The sequence below is a fragment of the Mandrillus leucophaeus genome, unplaced genomic scaffold (genome assembly GCF_000951045.1).
Source record: "Mandrillus leucophaeus isolate KB7577 unplaced genomic scaffold, Mleu.le_1.0 Scaffold1, whole genome shotgun sequence".
Lineage (NCBI taxonomy): Eukaryota > Metazoa > Chordata > Mammalia > Primates > Cercopithecidae > Mandrillus > Mandrillus leucophaeus.
The window spans coordinates 6,056,785-6,073,198 of NW_012098097.1; the positions used below are offsets into that span (position 1 = coordinate 6,056,785).

General features: G+C 54.6%; 1 protein-coding gene across 1 annotated transcript in view; it reads right to left on the reverse strand.

Annotated features, from left to right (window-relative positions):
* SDK2 (sidekick cell adhesion molecule 2) overlaps positions 1 to 16,414 on the reverse strand; it is a 347,161-nt gene that overhangs the window by 61,674 nt on the left and 269,073 nt on the right. Inside the window, exons 18-28 of the mRNA XM_011971658.1 lie at positions 12,663 to 12,858; positions 12,377 to 12,475; positions 11,752 to 11,943; positions 9,901 to 10,022; positions 9,089 to 9,198; positions 8,809 to 8,959; positions 5,878 to 6,115; positions 4,933 to 5,048; positions 4,094 to 4,283; positions 1,978 to 2,076; positions 807 to 1,001 (exon numbers count right to left, since the gene is read on the reverse strand). Coding sequence (XP_011827048.1) covers positions 807 to 1,001; positions 1,978 to 2,076; positions 4,094 to 4,283; positions 4,933 to 5,048; positions 5,878 to 6,115; positions 8,809 to 8,959; positions 9,089 to 9,198; positions 9,901 to 10,022; positions 11,752 to 11,943; positions 12,377 to 12,475; positions 12,663 to 12,858 — 1,708 coding nt within the window. The remainder of the gene's footprint in view (positions 1 to 806; positions 1,002 to 1,977; positions 2,077 to 4,093; positions 4,284 to 4,932; positions 5,049 to 5,877; positions 6,116 to 8,808; positions 8,960 to 9,088; positions 9,199 to 9,900; positions 10,023 to 11,751; positions 11,944 to 12,376; positions 12,476 to 12,662; positions 12,859 to 16,414) is intronic.

Sequence of the window (16,414 nt, forward strand, 5' to 3'; positions counted from 1 at the left end):
CTATGGTTAATATTTCTATGTTCTGTAGAGATGGGGTCTCACTATGTGGTCCAGGTTGAGAGGATTTTCTAATGTCCCTTTCAGGCCAGTCAAGTCCAAGGCTTGCTTTTGGGGAGCCCAAGGTCAGGCAAGGTGCCAGCTTAGGGCAGCAGTGCAGCGGCAGCTGGAGCTCCAGGCTGTAGCCCTGATCCCGTGCCCATCTGTCGTGACAAGGCCAGGGCTGTGAGCGGGGAGGGGAAAGGGAAGATGGTCACTAACCCTCCCTTAACTAATTAATTAATTAAATTAGACAGAGTCTTGTTCTGTCACCCAGGCTGGAATGCAGTGGTGCGATCTTGGCTCACGGCAATCTCCGTCTCCTGGGTTCAAGTGATTCTCCTGTCTCAGCTTCCTCAGTAGCTGGGATTACAGGTGTGTACCACTACGCCTGGCTAATTTTTGTATTTTTAGTAGAGATGAGGTTTCGCCATGTCAGCCAGGCAGGTCTCAAACTCCTGACCTCAAGTGATCCACCTGCCTTGGCCTCCCCAAGTGCTGGGATTACAGGCATGAGCCACTGAGCCTGGCCACACACTTTCCCTTTAGGAAACCAGACCAGAGCAGGGTCCTTGGGAGTGAACTTGCAGCCCATCTCTGGGAGTCTACTAGACCCCTCGCTGACTTTGACTTCAGAGATTGGGGCCCACCTTCCATTCTCACTCAGGGCACTGCTGCTCATACCAGCCATCTACTAGGAGCAGCTCAGAGCACTGGCTGGCACCCCTCAGCTGCCCCCCAGGCCTCCCCTGGTCCCTGTGGGCAGTCACCTCTCTTCTCGGTGGTCACCACTAAGGCCTCGGCAGCATCTCCCCAGCCCTTGCGGGTCTGGGCCGTGATGCGGAACAGGTAGACAGACTCTGGCTTGAGACCCGTAGCTGTGTACTGCCGGGCGCTGGGTGCCAGCACCTCCACGGTGGCGGTGTTGGCTGTGGTGGTGTTGAGCCGGTGTGTGATCTGGTAAGCTGTGGGAAGGAAGCACATGGCTATTATGGCAAGCAAGGCAAGCTGCCCCTAGGGTCCCGGGAAGGGTTGTTCCATCCAAAGCCACAGCTGTGTCTGCTATGGCCACCGTGCTGTGGTCACTTTGGCTGTGGTCTGTCTGCCTGAGGCCTCTGGGTCACTCTCCGGTCTTCAGCTGCCACCTGGGGAGGGTGGACTGTGGGTGGCATGGAGAGGCACTCTATACACAGTGTCTGTGACCCCCATAACAGCCCCAAGTGAAGAAACTGAGGCCTGGGGAGGTCAGATCACCTGCTGGTAAGTGACAGCTGGAATCCCAGCCCAGGTCTTTCTGGGCTAACGCATTTGCCCTTCCTGCCTCCACTCTGTCTTGGGGATGTGGCATTGCTCTAGGGCAGGTGGTGCGTGAGGTCGGGACTGAGACCCTGGAATAGGCACAGGTAGTCCAAGCCCCCATTTTAAAGGTGAGGGGACTGAGGCTGCGGAGGGGAGTAGACTTGCTCAAGTTCACGCAGCTGCCAACCGGAACCCTGCGTGTGTGTGTTGGGGGAGTCCTGGGTGTGTGTATTGGGGGAACCCTGAACGTGAGATGAAGCTTCCCATCTGTAGCCTCCCTCCCCTGCGCCTTGGGACTCTTTTTCCGGCTGTGTTGAGCCGGCCAGCGTGCCCTCACTTGGCCATGCTAAGGAACAGCGTCTGAGGTTTACCAGATGGCCAGAAGGCTGGGGGCCTGGGGACATTTGGGGACGCAAAGCCAACCCATGATTCTTAGGGGACTTGAACTCTGATCTTGCCCTCCGGAAGATAATCTGACACCCTGGAACTTCTAGCAGGACTAACACTCAGATCGCATTCGAGAGGGGATGTGGAGGCTCCCTGGACCTACTCTCCCTCTAGCCAGTAACGAAGTGGCCTCCTCTACAGCTCATACCTCCTCCTCCTTCCTGCAGCCGGGGCACGGGAAGGGCAAAGGCTTACCAAGAATGATGCCATTGGGGGCAGCAGGGGGCTGCCAGATCAGCCGCACCGACGTGGTCCGCACCTCTGGGAACAGGATGCCCATGGGTGGTCCTGGGACTGGAGGGGCAAAGGAGAAGAGGCCAACCGGTGAGGCTGCTGCTCAGCTGGGGATGAGCCCAGCTCGGGGAGAGCAGCCTGGCGGGGTGGAGGGGGAAGGGGCCGCCCAGCTCAGTGAATTTCTGTGGAGTGCTGCCCTGTGCCTGACACTGTGTTAGGAGCCAGGGGTGAGAACATGGAACCAAGGGGGCTTCCTGCCCTCAAAATAGGTGTCATTTGGCAGGGACCTGAAGCTCCAGCCTCCTCTGCTCATTGTATACATGCCCCAGAACCGGGTTACCCTCAGAGCTGGGCGCGTGGGCCCTGGATGGATGTGTCTGTGCTTCAGAAGGTCCTGTTCTGACTTCCTTCCCCTCATGGGGTGAAGTGTCCGTGGGGTAATGGGAAATGGACACCCCCAGGCTGCACCACTCCTCTCTCTAGACCTTGCTCTGGAATCCTGGGACCCTGGAATTCCCTGCCTGGAGAGCCTAAGCATGCTTCCAGGGGCTGCATGGACCTGGTCCCCACATCCACCCCCTTGAGGGTAGGCTATGCACCCCTGCCTCCAGGGAGAGCCAAGAAGTAGCTATTTTGCAGGTGTGGAGATGAAGATTGAATGGAGTGGGTCAAAGGAGAGGGTGAGGAGAGAACGGGGCAGGGGATGGGGGAGGGTAGCTGGGGAGGGGACACGCTTCCTGTGTTGCCGCATTCCAGCACAGGATGACAAGATGTCTTGGATTTCCAAAGGTTTTTTTTTTTTTTTTTGGAGCCCCCGTTTCCCCCTGTTGCCCAGGCTGGAGCGCGGTGGCATGATCTCGGCTCACTGCAACCTCTGCCTCCCAGGTTCAAGCGATTCTCCTGCCTCAGCCTCCCAGTAGCTGGGACTACAGGCGTGTGCCACCATAGCTGGCTAATTTTTGTATTTTTGGTAGAGATGGGGTTTTACCATGTTGGCCAGGCTGGTCTCGAACTCCTGACCTCAAGTGGTCTGCCTGCCTCGGCTGCCTAAAGTGCTAGGATTACAGGCGTGAGTCACCACGCCCAGCCTGAGATTTCTAAACTTGAACCTGGCCTTCCAGATCATTATAAGGGTATATCTGTCAAGGCAGGAGGATAGAACATATTTAATTTAACAGTTCATTAGCTTGATGAATAATGTTAGCATATGCAAACATATGGTATTTGGGCTTCCTTCTGCACTCTGGTCTGGCTCCTGCAAATGTCTGTGGGGGGCAGTAGGTGGGGGTGTGTGCGGGGAGATGGGAGGGGGCAAGGGATGCATCGGTTAGCTTCTGATGGGGAGTTTTGCTACAGGGATGAATGCCTGCAGCCCGCTGGTGACATTCTTTTGCAAACAGGACCAGGAGGTTCATATGTCCAGGAAAAATACTTTCATTTTCACAGACCTTTACTCAAAGTGAACCTGCTCTAGTTGAAAGACAAAGTAAAACTGGCTGGGTGCAGTGGCTCATACCTGTAATTCCAGCACGTTGAGAGGCTGAGGTGGGCGGATCGCCTGAGGTCAGGAGTTTGAGACCAGCCTGGCCAACATGGTGAAACCCCAGCTCTACTAAAAATACAGTTAGCTGGGCATGGTGGCCAGCGCCTGTAATGCCAGCTGCTCAGGAGGCTGAGGCAAGAGAATGGTTTGAATCTGGGAGGCGGAGGTTGTAGTGGGCCAAGATCGCACCACTGCACTCCAGCCTGGGTGACACAGTGATGCTCTACCAAAAAAAAAAAAAAAAAAGTAAATGAAAACTGGGGCAAGTCCCTATTCCGTACACTTGTTTTGCAGAGAGACCAAGAGACTAAATCAGATGTCAAACTGCCTCCGCATTGTCCTCAGGGATACACAGGCTGTAATTAGCACCCGCTGCAGTGGGGCTGGTGGCTCCGAGTGATCCATCCCTACAGGAGGCCTGAGGCCACGGCTCCCCGTGGGGCAGAGCCTGACCCCAGAAGGGCAAGGCCAGATGGGCAGGAGGAAGGGCGGCTCCTCCCAGCCTCCCCCAAGCTCTCTGGGATTTGGACTCACCATCGTCCAGCGTCCGCTCCAGGATGGGAGGGTGGCTGGGGCTGCCGTCCCCGATGCGTGTGAAGGCCAGCACCTGGACCTCATAGAGCACATATTTGCCCAAGCCGGTGAGCTGGGCACTGCGAGACGAGTTGCCTTCCACCAGCCAGAATCGGGGCTGGGCATCCGAGTCCTTCTCCTTATATATCACCTGTCAGGGCCCAGCACAGGGTGAGGGCCTCGGGCCTGCGTCTCACCCATCCACACTTTTCATGAGTCTCATCCCCAGGAAGGGGTGGGTAGACTTGGGCTCTTTGGAGTGACTTGGCCCCCAGGGTCGGGGGTAACTGCAAAGCTAGTGTACCCGGAGGGCTGGGGACACAAAGACGGAATCAGTCATAGAGCAAGAAGGCTTCTGAGAGGGCATGCGGGTGGGAAGACAGCCCTAGACATGGGGCGTGACTTATGCAAGGTCACACAGCTAGCAGCTCTGTGTCACACATCTCCCAACTTCCAGACCAGGGCTGGACCATGTGACTAGGCACAGCTTTAAAAGGGATTCTAAAAGATAATGAAAATCAAAACTGGGTCCATCAGAGTCGAGTGAGGCTGGGGGCATCCAGTGTGGCCTCCCAAGAGAGGAGGAGCAGCCCGAGGACCTGGGTTCTCTCTGGGTGCCTCCCCACCCACAAGGGATGACTTGTGGTTGCCATGGTGACCATTGGCTAGGACGCCAGGCAGATCCCCTGTATCCACTCTAGGAGGCAGAGACCCAGAGGGCGATAAGAACATGGCTCCTTGGATGGAGAGGCTGGAGGGGCCAGTGTAGGGACCCCACCTCCTGGGATCCTGGGACTCACCTTATAGCCCAGCACAAGCCCATTGCGATCAGCTTCGGGGACCTCGCTCCAGCGCACCAGCATGCTGCTGGAGGTGGTAGCCAGTGCGGACACGTTGGTGGGGCCAGAAGAGGGGACTGTGGGTGAAAGGGAGTGGAGAGAAGGCACTCAGGACCCAATGTTGACTGTGCAAGGGACATGGACCAGGACAGGGGGCCAAGGGAGGGGCCAGTTCAATGTTGCCTCTCTATGGAAGAAACGTGGCATACATGGTCCCCAAACTGCAAACGATCCCACCAAGACGGCCTTTGGTTTTGGAATGCTGCAGACGCTGTTTCCGGTTTCCGATGAGCCTCCCTACAGGATTCTCTGCTCGGGTTAGGATTAGATGAGCTTGCATTTCCTGCTAGCACAGCAGAGAGGGTGGGCAGAGGGACTAGGGTGGCCCAGGAGAGCTATCTGTCATTTAAAGGGTGCCAGGAAAAAGCCACAGAGCAGTGAACCACGTGTGGATGGATGAGGGTTGCCTGAATGCTGGGCTCACATTCTGTGGGTCACCCCTGGGCAGGCCCCCAGGAGCTTCCGGTAGTGATTCTGGAATGTTCTGAGAGTTAACCCTTTCCCCGATCCCTCCACTGTGGTCTTTCAGGCTCCACTGGGTTTCAGGGTTAAAGCTGAGGGCAGGGGAGTGGGCAGTATGAATGGTGGAGCCTACTTAGCTGTCCTCCAGAGGCAGGGACACCCCCGTCTCCCTTGGGAATATGAGAATAGCAGGCACAGTTGCAGGGAAGTGGCAGGTGCTGGAAGATGTGGCAATATCATTGTGATGTTGAGCATAAGCAGAGGAAATGAGCTCAGGCTGTGTTTGAACAACAGCTTCAGCCTGGCACGCCCTTGGATGGCCCTGAGGCACAGAGAGCAAGGAGGGGAGAGGCAGCAGGGTGGCTGGGTGTGAGGGGTCGGTACCTGACTCCCGGGTCCTGCCCACCACCGTCTGGCTCCAGGGCCCGCTCCCGATGGCATTGAAGGCCTGGACCTGGACGCGGTACTCCGTCCACTCCTCCAAGTCCTCAATGGTGTACTCCCGCTCCACGCGGTCCTGCACCACGTGGCTCAGCGTCTTGCCGTGCCCATCTGACCGGCTGTACTTGATCTTGTAGCCCACGGACTCAGGGTTCCCATTGTATTCCATCTCCGGGAGAGGCTGCAGTGGGGCAGGGGGAGCAAAGATGCTATGAGCCAGGCCCCCCACTGTGCAGGGACGAACTGCCCTGGTACCCTCTCCTCCAGGGAGCCTCAGGGCTATCCATCCCACTGTCACCCAGTCAGTGTCCACATGAGGCTCTCTCACCCGAGTGTGGCTTAGGTTGTGTGACTGTGTTTCTGATGGGCTCTTATCTTTCTGCAGGGAGGATAGAGAAGCGGCATCCTTTACTGTGCATGTGACAAATCTATTACCCTGCCAAGGGAGCCAGGAGCCACAAAGGCCGTCTGTCCGACACGCTGATAGCACCGCCACTTTTCGCTCTGCTGTCTCTGCTGCTTACCTCTGTCACTCAGGCGCCAGCACACACTTAATTGCCTATCACACCTGGTCTCAGCTCATGCCTGCCTTTGGAGGAGCGAGCATGGGCAGAGAGCAGGATGAACGGGGTACCTGCTGGTCAGGAAGTCCTTCTGTCCAGCAAACTTCAGTCTCTCCTGCTGCATTTTCAGCCTCCTTTTTTTCTTTTTCTTTTTCCTTTTCTTTTTTGTTTTTTAAGACAGGGTCTGGCTCTGTCTCTCAGGCTGGAGTGCCATGGTGCCATCTCAGCTCACTGCAACCTCTACCTCCTGGGCTCAAGCGATCCTCTTGCCTCAGCCTCCTGAGTAGCTGGGACTACAGGCATGGGTCGCCGTGCCTGCTAAGTTTTGTAGAGACAAGGTTTTGCCGTGTTGCCAAGGTTGGTCTCAAACTCCTGAACTCAAGCCATTTGCTCGCCTCGGCCTCCCAAAGTGCTGGGATTACAAGCCACTACACCCAACCAGCCTCCTCCTTCTTGTTTGAGTCTCACAGAAAATAAAAGTCAGGTTTCTTTGTTGGGCCTTAGGACTACGCTGATGAGGCTGTGGTCACCAGCTTAAGGTTGTGTGGATGACCATGGGCAGTGCTGGTGGGAGTGGAGGCGTGCACACAGGGAGGGGAGCCCAGGGCCCGGCCTCCACTCCTCGGAAGGGCACAGAGCTGGGGTGGGGGCATCTCCAGCCCTCACCTCCCCCAATTCTGCTTCCCCAGGGGCTCTGGAGAGCCCTTGGTCCACAAGCTCACCCCAGGCTGACCTTTACCCCACTCCTCACCTTCGGCCCCAACCTCCCCTGCTCACTACACGCTTCCTCCCTCCTGCAGACACTTAGTGAAGCCAACCAAAGAGCATTAAGATAGGAATCGATGGGCTTGAGAGCCGGAGATGGGGCTTACGTGCACATTCCTTTACCTGCTGAGGAAAGGTAATGGACCACGCACCATTAAGCACGGGCCTGAGAGGTGTCTAGGGCCCTGTGCCACGCGGCAACTGCCTTTCTATTCCCCCATGCAGTCCCTGCCCTCAGCATCAGACTCTAACCTTTCAGTAGCTGCAAACCTTAAAGTGAGACTCAGGAAGGAAGCAGGGAGCCAGCCTGGGGTGGGGATGCCTGGGAGCAAAGGGGCAGGAGGTGGGCATGGTCACACTGTGCACGGGGCACTGAGCTGGGCTGAGACAGCTCTGCAGCTCTGCTCAGGTGCCAGCCACTCTGGGAAGGGAACTGCAATTAATAACTAATATTTAGTGAGGACTGACGGTGCCAAGTGCTTTCATGGCTGTTAGCATCAAGCTGTCCACACACGGGAACGGCAGTAATGACTTCACAGTGTGGTATGTTTGCAAGTTGTGTTTTGCACAACGAGTAAGATCTTACATGGAAACAAAGGGTTTGTGTGGTCAGACGGGCCTGGGGAAGCGGGGTCAAGAGGGCTCCTGCTATGCTAGTGTTCCCGGATTCTCTACGGAGTTGTGGTATGCAGTGCTGTTCCCCACATTTATTTGTCTAAGAATTCTTGTTTGCTCCAAGCGCCTCCTGGGATTGCTGCTCTGTGGGACGCGTGCTGGGAAACGATGTTCCAGAGGGCCTGGCGGGGAGAAATGGCCTCTCCTGTTCTGCAGAGGATGAGACGGCAGTGTGCCCAGTGGTTAGGGCTGTGGACTTGCGGGTACAGATTCCCTGGGTTGGGACCTCAGTCCTGCTGTTCATGAAAGCACGTAGGAGGATGTGGGAGGCCTTGGGCAAGTTATCTGACCTCTCTTCTGCCCCAGTTTCCTCATCTGCAAAATGGGGACCAGGATCACTGCTGTCACAGGCTTGTTGTCAGAACAGCGCCTGGTAGGAGAGGAAGCCTCGGCATGTTACTATCACTACCTCGTGCAGGATGGCCCAGGGTCATGACCCTCAACACATAGCCCTGATCTGGGGCACACTCTCTGAATGCCACAGTGGCACCTGAATCCCAGACTCGCCGCTTGGAGCTGTGTGGCTTTGGGCAAGTTCTTAACCTCTCTGAGCCTCAGTTTTCTCAGCTGTAAATTGAGATGATCATGTGTCCTTTGTAAGATTACTGGGAGGATCAAATGGGATGAAAATTTTAAAACGCTTGCCATTTGGCGATGCTCAGTAAACAGTATCTTTTAGCTCCTTCCTCTCATTGGCGGCGGGTATTTATTCATTTGGCTAAGATGTTGATTGTCAGGCATCTCACCAGGTAAGTAAAGAAAAGAGAAAGAGAAGAGAAAGGAGCCATAGGAATTCCAGTGCTCACCTTCTGGGAGGCAATGACTGGAAGCTCATGGAGAGGTCCCACCCCTGCCCCCCAGGGAGCCTTACCATCCAGCGCAGCCACAGGCTGGTCTCACTGGCCGTGCGCAGAGACACGTTGGCTGGGGCCATGTCAGGGGGTGCCTGCAGGGTCTGGATCTTTCTAGAAGGCTGACTGGGGGGGCTGGTGCCCACGATGTTCACCTGGCGCATGCGGAAGCTGGGGCGGTGAGAGATGAGAAAGATGGTAAGGGCAGGACCCCAGCTCTCAACCCTGTCCTGGTCTGGGCCACAGCCCCCCCCGCCCCGTCCTGGGGCTGCTGCCCTCTCCCCAGGCCGGTCTTGTTACCTGTAGTAGGTGAAGGGGTTGAGGTCGGGCACCTCCATGGAGCGGGCATCGGGCTCGTTGGAGAGCTGGTGGATCAGCAACCACTCCTCTCCCTCCCCGACCACGCCTACCTGGAAAAGGGCGAGACCTTAGGCCTGTCTAGCCTACAGGGTTCACACAGGGTGCTCTAAGCCCCGGTACAAGCTCTGCCAGGGAAGAACTTGGTTCAGATCCCGGGGCTCATCTGGAGGGCACCAAATGGGGCTACCATCTTTCCAGGTCCCTAAACACGACTGCAAGTGTGACTCAGCCCTCCTGCCTTACAATCTCTCAGGATGCTTGTGATCAACATATTCCCGGGCCCATCAGAATCCTTGGAGCACTGCCCAGGAATCTGTGCTTTTAACAAGCAACCCAGGTGATTCTCCTAAACATCCTGGGGCACTTCCAGAGACCCAGACTGCCCCTCAAACCAGCTAAATCAGAATCAGAGTGTCTGTGGGTGGGACGCAGGTGTGGGCACTTCTGAACGCTCCCCTGATGATTCCAGGGTACAGCCAAGGCAGATATTTTTATCTTCCAGCACCTGGGTATTTTTCTAGGCACCCCCAGACCCAGGAGGGGACTGTAATGTGTGTGTTTTTCCATGTACACAGGTGAGGGGCAGGGGGAGCTGGAGACAATATTGGGACGTGTGAGCATTTGGGGTATAATTGGCCATTGAGAGTCGCATGTGAAAATTCACAGAGGCTGAAACACACATAAGATTTTTGCACTCAAGGGCACGGGGTGCCCTGGCGGGGGCTGCTGCCCAGGCCTCAGGCCTGCCCTACCTGGGCTTCCACCAGCCAGCGGGAGATGGAGGTTTTCCCATCGTAGCCGGGCCTGAACTGCAAGGTCACGGAACGGGGGCCAATGTTGGAAATGCCCAGGTTGGTGGGGGGCCCTGGGAGTTCTGGAAAAGGAGAACAGGGTGGGGAAGGAGATCCGGCGAGAATAGCCCTCCATGTCGAACGCGACTTTTGGGCATGGAGAGGGCTATGTGTCACGCTTTTCCTGGAAATGTCCGAGGAGAAGTACAGCCACGGCCTCACTCCACCCACAGTCTTCGTTCCCGCGTCTTACAGAGAACCATGTTCGTGCCAGGAGGCTGGGACAGAATTGGGGGCCAAGGGAGATCTCCCAGGGCTGAGAGGGGGCTCAGGGCCAGGAAACTGGGGCTGGGATGCCTCCTTCTTCCTGGCAGTTCTGGATGTGAGTGAGGGGCTCATAAGGAAGCTGAAAGCTGCATTCAAACCAAGCCGGGCTGAGAAAGAAACCAAACAGGACCAATCCTCCCTCCGTCCGCACAGATCTCCTGCACCCTTCTAAGCCTAATGACAGCTCAGGAAGGTGACAGGATGGATGGGGACAGGGGGAAGCTTATTTTCTGGCCAGGAACCCTAGGGATCTTGGAGCTCAGGAAGAACAGAAAGAGCACAGATTCTGGAGTCAGAATGAGTCTAAATCTAACTCCACTACTTACAGGCTGTGTGTCTTTGCACAAGTTATCCACCCCTCTGTGCCCCCATGTCCTCCTTGGTAACGAAGATGGTAATAACAACACCTCCCTCAGGGTTGTTGTGAGGATTAAATGAGTCAATGTGTGCAAAGCTTCTAACACCATGCCCCGTGAGCGCTACATACGTATTTGCCAGCATAGCTGTATTTATCACTGGGGGTTGACTGAGGCTCAGGCAGCCCAGTCATCTACACAGCAGGTGGAGGGATCCTGGCAGGTCATACAAGCACTGCCTGCCTGATCTGGATGGGACCACATGGTTATCCAGTCCAACTTCCCATATATACAGATGGGGAAACTGAGGCACAGAGGGGACCCGGAACTTGCTCAAGGTTGTAGGGCTTGGCAGAAGCAGAGCTGGGAGTGGACCTGGGCTTGCTCTCTGTGACAGGCCTAGGAGTATTCCCACCGTGCTCTGCCACCTCCCAACCAACACTTCCACACGCTGGAATCCAAGGTGGACTCTGGGCGGCAGCGGGAATTTTTCCCCCGAATCACAGATGCCATTGCCTGGTGTGGAATCTGGTGAGAAATGGGTGAAGGGAGGGGCTGGTGGGGAAATGAGACAAGGTAAGGGGCCTCTGCTTTTCTGAGAGCTGTGGGAAGACGTAGCAGGGGGCCAGGGGAGTCCCTGTCCAGAGACCTGGGATCCCGGGGATTCGGCCTGTTCTGAGAGGACCCAGACCCACACAGAACAAGGGAAGGGGAGAGCCCGTGGGAAGAATGCTGGTATTCCTGAAAGACAAGAGGACTCTTTTTTTTTTTCTTGGAGACATGATCTGGCCCTGTCACCCAGGCTGGAGTGTGGTGGTGTGATCTCGGCTCACTGCAACCTCCACCTCCTGGGTTCAAGTGATTCTCCATCCTCAGCCTCCCAATTAACTGGGATTACAAGCATGCACCACCACACCTGGCTAATTTTTGTATTTTTAGTAGAGAGAGGGTTTTACCATGTTGGCCAGGCTGGTCTCGAACTCCTGACCTCAAGTGATCCACCTGCCTCGGTCTCTCAAGGTGCTGGGATTATAGGCGTGAGCCACCACGCCGAGCCAATAAGGGGCCTCTGGAATGGGATGCTGCTCAGGAGAATTCCAAGAGTCCTGCACTGAGAGTGGGCACTTACCTGGGGGCACCCCAGAAGAGATGGTGGAGGCGGACACTTGGCCCTGGCCCTTCGAGGTCATGGCGGCCACCTCAATGGTGTAGGTGGTGAGCGCGGTGAGGCCCGTGACACGGTACTCCAGGGTCACGTTGGGCAGGTAGTGGGTCACACGGGTGTTGGTTCGGTTGTACTCCTCCCAGGAGATCCGGTACCCTGGGGAGAGCCTCCGTGTTGGCATGAGCTTGGCTGTGATCACGAGTTGGCCTGACCCACTTCTCCCTTCTCCACTAGGCTGGCAATTAGATCCACATTGGGAGCAATGGGGCCAAGGGAGGTGGGAGCTGCTGGTGTCATGCCCTGGATCTCAGGTGTAGCCTCAGTGGGATGCCAGCACTTCAGGGAATTGCAGGGGACATATTGAGTCATCATGGCACCCACTGAGATCTGTGGCTGAAGGTGTGGGGCTGGGGACTCTGGGATGCGTAATCAAGTGGAGGTGCTGAGAGCCTCTTGTGAATGGTTTCTAAGAAAGCGTGGGTTGGCTTCAAGGGTTTGGGTGAAAAGTAGCTCGAAGGCAGGGGATGGACCAGCTCTGACCTTTCCAGCCCTGTCCTACCCTCTGGTTCAGAAACACTGCGGTGCCTACCTGTGAGGATGCCGTTTTTCTCTCCCGGCTCTTGCCAGCTGACCTTCAGCGACGTGTCCAGAATCTCACTGAAGCTCAGGTGTCCCACGGGCCCAGGCACTGCACCCCAAAAGGACCCCCACCCCCCAAGGCCAGTTAGAGCTAGAGAGAGACCATCATCTGTGAGACAGCCTGCGGTAATCTGGGGGTACCTCAGCCTGCGAGATAAGCCCGGGCTGCCCTTCTGCCTGGGGCACCCAGCCTGGCCTTGGGTGGGGCAGAGAGAGCAGGGCTGGGGGGTGCCTACCATCCTCATGGGTGCGCACCAGCTGCGGGGTGCTGCGTGGCCCATCCCCGGGGGTGGTGAAACACAGCACCGAGGTGAAGTACTCGGTGAACTTCTTCAGGCCAGACATGAAGCCCACGTGGATGCTGTCTTGAAAGTTAGGCCGGGCGGTCACCATGGTAACCTCCTCTTCCTGCTCCGGCTCCCAAGCGATCAGCTGCAGAGAGGCCAGCAAGTCACACAGGGCAGCAGGAAGGTTCCAGAGGAGGCCAAGCCCTCTCCCACAGGCTGGGCCAATCAACAGATGGTGTCCAGGGACTAGAGTCCCTGTGGTGTCTCCTCCGAGGGAAGGGACAGGCAGTGCAGGGAAACCGCGGGGCACTGGAATTCACTTTGGGGCACTTCTCCGCTTCTTGAGCCACTGACTTTATGTAAAGCACCGTGCTGGGTACTTCCCAGGGGCCGCCTCTCACTGAATTCTCACAGAGACCGAGAGGGTGGCATTTCACCAGGAACAGCTGCATAATTTGCAGGCTCAGTGCAAAATGAAAATTTTGCCCCTTGTTCAAAAATGACTAAGAATTTTAAGATGATAGCAGCAGAGCATTTAACTAAGTGTGGGGTCTTTTCAAACATGGGGCCCTGGATGACTGCACAGGTGGCATATCCACGAAGCCGGCCCTGTATTCCTTTTGTGAGATGGGGTCTCACTATGCTGTCCAGGTTGGAGTACAGTGGCATGATCACAGCTCACTGCAGGCTCAACCTCCTGGGCTCAAGAAATCCTCCCACCTCAGCCTCCCAAAGTGCTGGGATTATAGGCATGAGCCACTATGCCCGGTCCAGCCCTATATTTTATTTTATTTACTTAATTTATTTATGACAGAGTCTTCTTACTTTGTCGCCCAGGCTGGAGTGCAATGGCATGATCTAGGCTCACTGCAACCTCTGCCTCCTGGGTTCAAGCAATTCTCCTGTTTCAGCCTCCTGAGTAGATGGGATTGCAGACACGCACTACCATGTCCAGCTAATTTTTGTATTTTTAGTAGAGAAGGGGTTTCACCATGTTGGCCAGGCTGGTCTCAAACTCCCAGCCTCAAGTGATCCACCTGCCTTGGCCTCCCAAAGTGCTGGGATTACAGGCATGAGCCACTGTGCCCAACCCAACCCTGTATTTTACAGATGAGGAAACTGAGGCTCAAAGAGGCTCACACAGGTAGGGGGAAGCTGGTTCTGGGATTCTAAGCCCTGAGGTCCTACATCTTGCCCCAGGTGAGCTGGGGCAGCTTCGTCTTTGGAGTTCTCCAAGGGTACTTCCTACAGAGCTGGGAACTTCAGTTTGTGGGTAACCATTATCCTCTTACACTCCTTCTAAGCTGGGATTTCCATCTTAAATATCAAGCAGAGGTGGGGCATCAGCAACAAAGTCCTATGTGGAAATCCCTCAAGTTCTTGCTAATCTCCCCTCTGCAGATTGTACCCGGCCCCCGCCCCCTCCTGCTTCTCTCGCCTCCTGCTCTCACCTCACGCTCCTGTTTCTGGGCCCTTCATCTGTCTCCAATAATGACAGCTGGTTTCAGAGATTTCCTCATTTATTTGAAGTTGATTAAATAGCAATTAATGGTGAGAAGCAACACTTGATGAGTTTCAATAAGCACGGGTATTTATAGATATAAAACAATACCACGCCAATGGCTCCCGATTAACTCGTGCCTATAACAATGCTTAATCTTCTCCTTTTCATGGCCGTGTATTTATAAAGGATGTTTTGAAATTTAATTGGTATTGTGAAAAGATAGCCTATAGCAAGTTAATTAGACACTAATTAGACCCTCAAAATACTAAACAGAAATACTAAGTGGCATTTAATAAGTATGTTAAATATCCTCCGTATTTCGATTATCTTGTTTCATAGCAATTATGTTGCCGAACTTCTTTTGAGTAGATTAAGAAACAAGTTTAATGTTTTAATTTAATTTAATTAATGTAAATTCAAATTAATTATGCTGTTAGAATTAATTGTGTGGTGTGTTCCCTAGCAAGTATAAAATCTGGGTAAATATTATTTTATTGGGCTTAGGCCAATTATAATCTCTACCATTTTTTTAAATAAAGAGAAAAGGGTGTCTTTACAGATGCCTTAAAACAGTATCACCAGGCCTTACCCACAAAAATGACCCAGAGGAAGCACACAGGGTCATGGAAGTGTGGTTTGTGGAGTCACGCTGTTGACTTCATTTTCCTACAGCTTGATGCCTGGATCCAAGATGGCAGCAGGGCCACGGGTTCCTGTGGTTGTTTCAAAATATTTACTCTGAGCCGGGCGTGGCGGCTAACGCCTGTAATCCCAGCACTTTGGGAGGCTGAGGCAGGTGGATCACGAGGTCAGGAGATTGAGACCATCCTGGCTAACACGGTGAAACCCTGTCTCTACTAAAAACTGCAAAAAAACTAGCTGGGTGTGGTGTTGTGCGCCTGTAGTCCCAGCTACTCAGGAGGCTGAGGCAGAAGAATGGTGTGAACCTGGGAGGTGGAGCTTGCAGTGAGCCGAGATCACACCATTGTTCTCCAGCCTGGGCGACAGAGTGAGACTGTCTCAAAAAAAAAAAAAAATTTACTGTGGGATGTGAGCCACTTGTCCTTCTCCAGCTGCATGTGAAAAGGAGGAGGCTTGGGGATAGGAGGCCTCCCCACCTCAGGTCCAGGGAGAGAAAGAGTAAAATTCCCTTTTGTGTCCTTCATTGCCCTAAAGAGGTTGGGCTCTGGGCAGCTGTGGGATGGAACCTTAGTGCTCAGCTCAACACACAACAGGGCTTCCACCTGTTGAACTCTTACTATGTGCCTGGCCTTATTTAATCATCACAATGAGGAGCAGATGGAAATCATTGTCCTATGCTGTTACAGAAAAGGAAACTGAGGTTCAGGAAGGTTAAGGAGCTGGCACGTGGACCTACTAAGAGCTGGCTCAATTTGTGGACCCTGAGACCTTTCCTGATGACTTCTGTCTCTCAAAGGTACACAGAGATGTTGAGATGAGTGTTCTTTAGGACGACTCTGTGCCTTCTCCTTGTTAGTCAGTTTCAGCGTTGATTTACCCTACTAGGTCCTTAGTCTCAGGTTCTAAGCAGACGGGGCTCCCCTGAGAAGGCTCGGGTGTGTTCTGGGGAATGAGCAGTACACCTGGGTTCCTGGGACATGCAATTCCTTTAGAGAGCAGAGGCCCAGGGAGGCAAGCCTTGTCACTGAGCAGCGGTGCTGCTGATGGAGGGTGTGGGAGGAGGGCAGCCTTGCAGCTGGCACACTTGAACCTGAACCCAGCTCTGTGACTTAATGTGGGACTCAGGGAAAGTCACTTGACCACTCTGAGCCTCAGGCTATTCTAGGGGATAGAAACAGCTGCCTTGCTGGGTTTCAGGGAGGAGCAGGTGAAATGTCTCCTGTCCCTGGTGGAGGCAGTCCTGAATAGGGTTGAAGGTGTGGGATGGTATATATGGCATCTAGCTACTAAAGTTAGAAAATAAAAGTCAGGCTGGGCGCTGTGGCTCATGCCTGTAATCCCAGCACTTTGGGAGGCCAAGGCGGGTGGATCACCTGAGGTCAGGAATTTGAGACCAGCCTGGCCAACATGGTGAAACCCTGTCTCTACTAATAATACAAAAATCAGCCGGGGGTGGTGGCACATGCCTGTAATCCCAGCACTTTGGGTGGCCAAGGCGGGTGGATCACCTGAGGTCAGGAGTTTGAGACCAACCTGGCCAACATGGTGAAACCCT